Source organism: Paracoccidioides lutzii, assembly GCF_000150705.2.
Source record: "Paracoccidioides lutzii Pb01 unplaced genomic scaffold supercont2.1, whole genome shotgun sequence".
Classification (NCBI taxonomy): Eukaryota; Fungi; Ascomycota; class Eurotiomycetes; order Onygenales; family Ajellomycetaceae; genus Paracoccidioides; species Paracoccidioides lutzii.
Window position 1 is genome coordinate 1,573,633 of NW_015440947.1, and position 2,362 is coordinate 1,575,994.

General features: G+C 54.1%; 1 protein-coding gene across 1 annotated transcript; it reads right to left on the reverse strand.

Annotated features, from left to right (window-relative positions):
- Nucleotides 1–736: 736 nt before the first annotated feature.
- Nucleotides 737–2,362, reverse strand: PAAG_00427 (hypothetical protein; the record flags this gene model as incomplete). Its single annotated transcript, XM_002797842.2, has 1 exon — nucleotides 737–2,362. One exon carries the CDS (start codon nucleotides 2,360–2,362, stop codon nucleotides 737–739), a length of 1,626 nt encoding a protein of 541 aa, XP_002797888.1.

Genomic DNA, 2,362 nt, shown 5'->3' on the forward strand with positions numbered 1-2,362 from the left:
TTTTTGCCACTTTTCATTCACAGCCCCCCCCCCCCCCCCCCCTCCAAGAGTAAATGAGTGAATGAGTGGATGAGTGGATGAGTGGATGAATCAGTGACCGAATGAATCAAGTACTTAATCACAGTGTCTAATACTCCTCCTCTGCCCTATTTGGATGGTACCTGGAACCATCATCCCCTTGGAAGTCGGTTTGGTTTCATTTTGCACTATCAATTGTGAAATTCCTCCACAAGAAATATGAATGAATAACCATGTACTCGTTTCCGGCTTTAAATTCGATACATTCATTTTATATGGACAAAACCCTCCCTCACGTCTGTCAACACCAGCTCAAAACCAGGGTTAGGGGAGGTTTGGTTTAGATAGATTGGGTTGGGATTAGAAATCATGATTTGGAATTAGGGGAGATAAAAAAGGGTAATAGGACCCATCTGACCCCCGATTCTCCCCCGTCTCCCAATTTCTTCCCAAATTCCTCTTCTAACCCCAAGTGCAAAACCCACTCGCACTTATTTTGGGTGGAGGCGGTAATGTAAAATAATATACACCACAAATAGCATCAACAACAAATAGATGACAAAAATATACACAAGAATCAAGGAAGAAATCCATATCCCAAGCACCAAACAAACCCCCCCCCCCCCCAATCCCGCATCCCAAAAACAACAACACCCCCTGCCAAACAAAAGCAAGAGCCCATAGGAAAAAAATGATGATGACGATGAAAATACGGTCATCAAGCATACGTCTCAAAAATACTCGGACTCCCATACCAATCCACCTCCTCAAACAACAACGGTGACGCATTTGTCGACGGCACCGAGCTCGACGTACCAGAGAAACACCCGCCCAGTGCACCTCCACCTCCACCGCCAAGACCGCCAACACCCACCACCAATCCATCAACGATAAAGGGCGGCGTATCGACAGGCGTCATTGTTTCCGACTCGGCTGCCGTGAGCGGGAGGAGGTCCAGCTCTAGCTCTAGCTCTAGCTCTAGCTGTTGCTGTTGCTGTTGCTGTTTGCCTGTAGAGGTGGTGGTAGCGGTGTTGGTGGCGTTGCTGATGTTGCTGTCGAAGAACTTGTAGAAGTCTGTGTTTGCGGCTGCGGCTGTGTCGAGGAGGGGGGCGTAGGGGTCGTAGGGGGAGAGGGAGCCGCTGCTGTAGCCGCTGGTGGTATTGTTGGTGTGGTGAAGCGGTGTGGAGGGGAAGGTCAGGGTGCAGGTTGGGGAGTCCCAGGGGAGTTCGTAGTGGTCGAGGAGGGTGCGGTTTGTGAGGATGTCTGGTGGTGTCGTTGTTGTGGAAGTTACAGTTGTCGTGGTGGACTGTGGGGGGTATGTGTTGGATTGCTGTTGTGGTTGAGCTGGTGATAGATTGGTGTTGGTGTCGTTTGCTATGGAAAAGCCTCTATTATGATTATGATGAGGCAGAGGACCAGGAAGATGATGGCGGCTATTACTGAGATTGTTATTACGTCCTGCATCCCCTCCAGCACCAGCACCAGCACCAGCACCAGCTCCGCCAACCAACATCCTATCGAACTCATTCCAGTCAATCCGTATCCCGCCCGCATCGGACAGAGGAGCGGTCAAACTCTGCGAATCCGTAGCAGGTGAGAGCCCATCCACCACCAATCCCTCCGCGACAACGTCAGCAGAGGAAGTTTCCCTCACCGCCACCCCCTCGCCCTTCCCGTTACCATCCCCATCATCTCCCCCTCTCACCCCCTTCGCCCCTTTCGCGCCCGCTCCACCACCATACCCCGCATACCCACCTCCACTCGCACTAATCCCCTCCTCCAACCTCTTCAAATACCCCCCCATCTTCTTCCCGTCCATGACCTCCCTCGCAAACCTCCCCGGCGTAATCCCAACAACCTTCTTAAAAACCCGATGGAAATGCGACGGCGTCAGCCCTGCCTCGTTCGCCAGGTCCTGTAGCGTAGGCCTCTGCATCCGCCTCCTCCCCTGCGCTTGCCCTTGTGCTTGTCCCTGCGCCTGTGCTTGTCCCTGTCCTTGTGCTTGTCCCTGCGCCTGTCCCCGTGCCTGTGCCCCTTGCGCCATCCCATTACCCCCCAACGCCGCCCTCGTCATAGTCAAACACGCCCTCAGCGCCAGTTTGATATGCGGATCCGGCGGCGCGCACAGGTCCTCGGGCTTACAGCGCTTGCAGGGTCTATAGCCTGCTTTCTCAGCCTGTTTAGGGGTGTCGTAGAACTCAACGTTGGCACGGCGGGCGAGGCGGGCAGGGCAGCGGGGGCGGCAGTAGATTTTGGTGGTGCGGACGCCGTAGACGAAGTCATTGGCTGTTGCGTCACGGTTGACGATTGCACGCCAGCGGGTGGAGGACGTTGAGATTGGCAT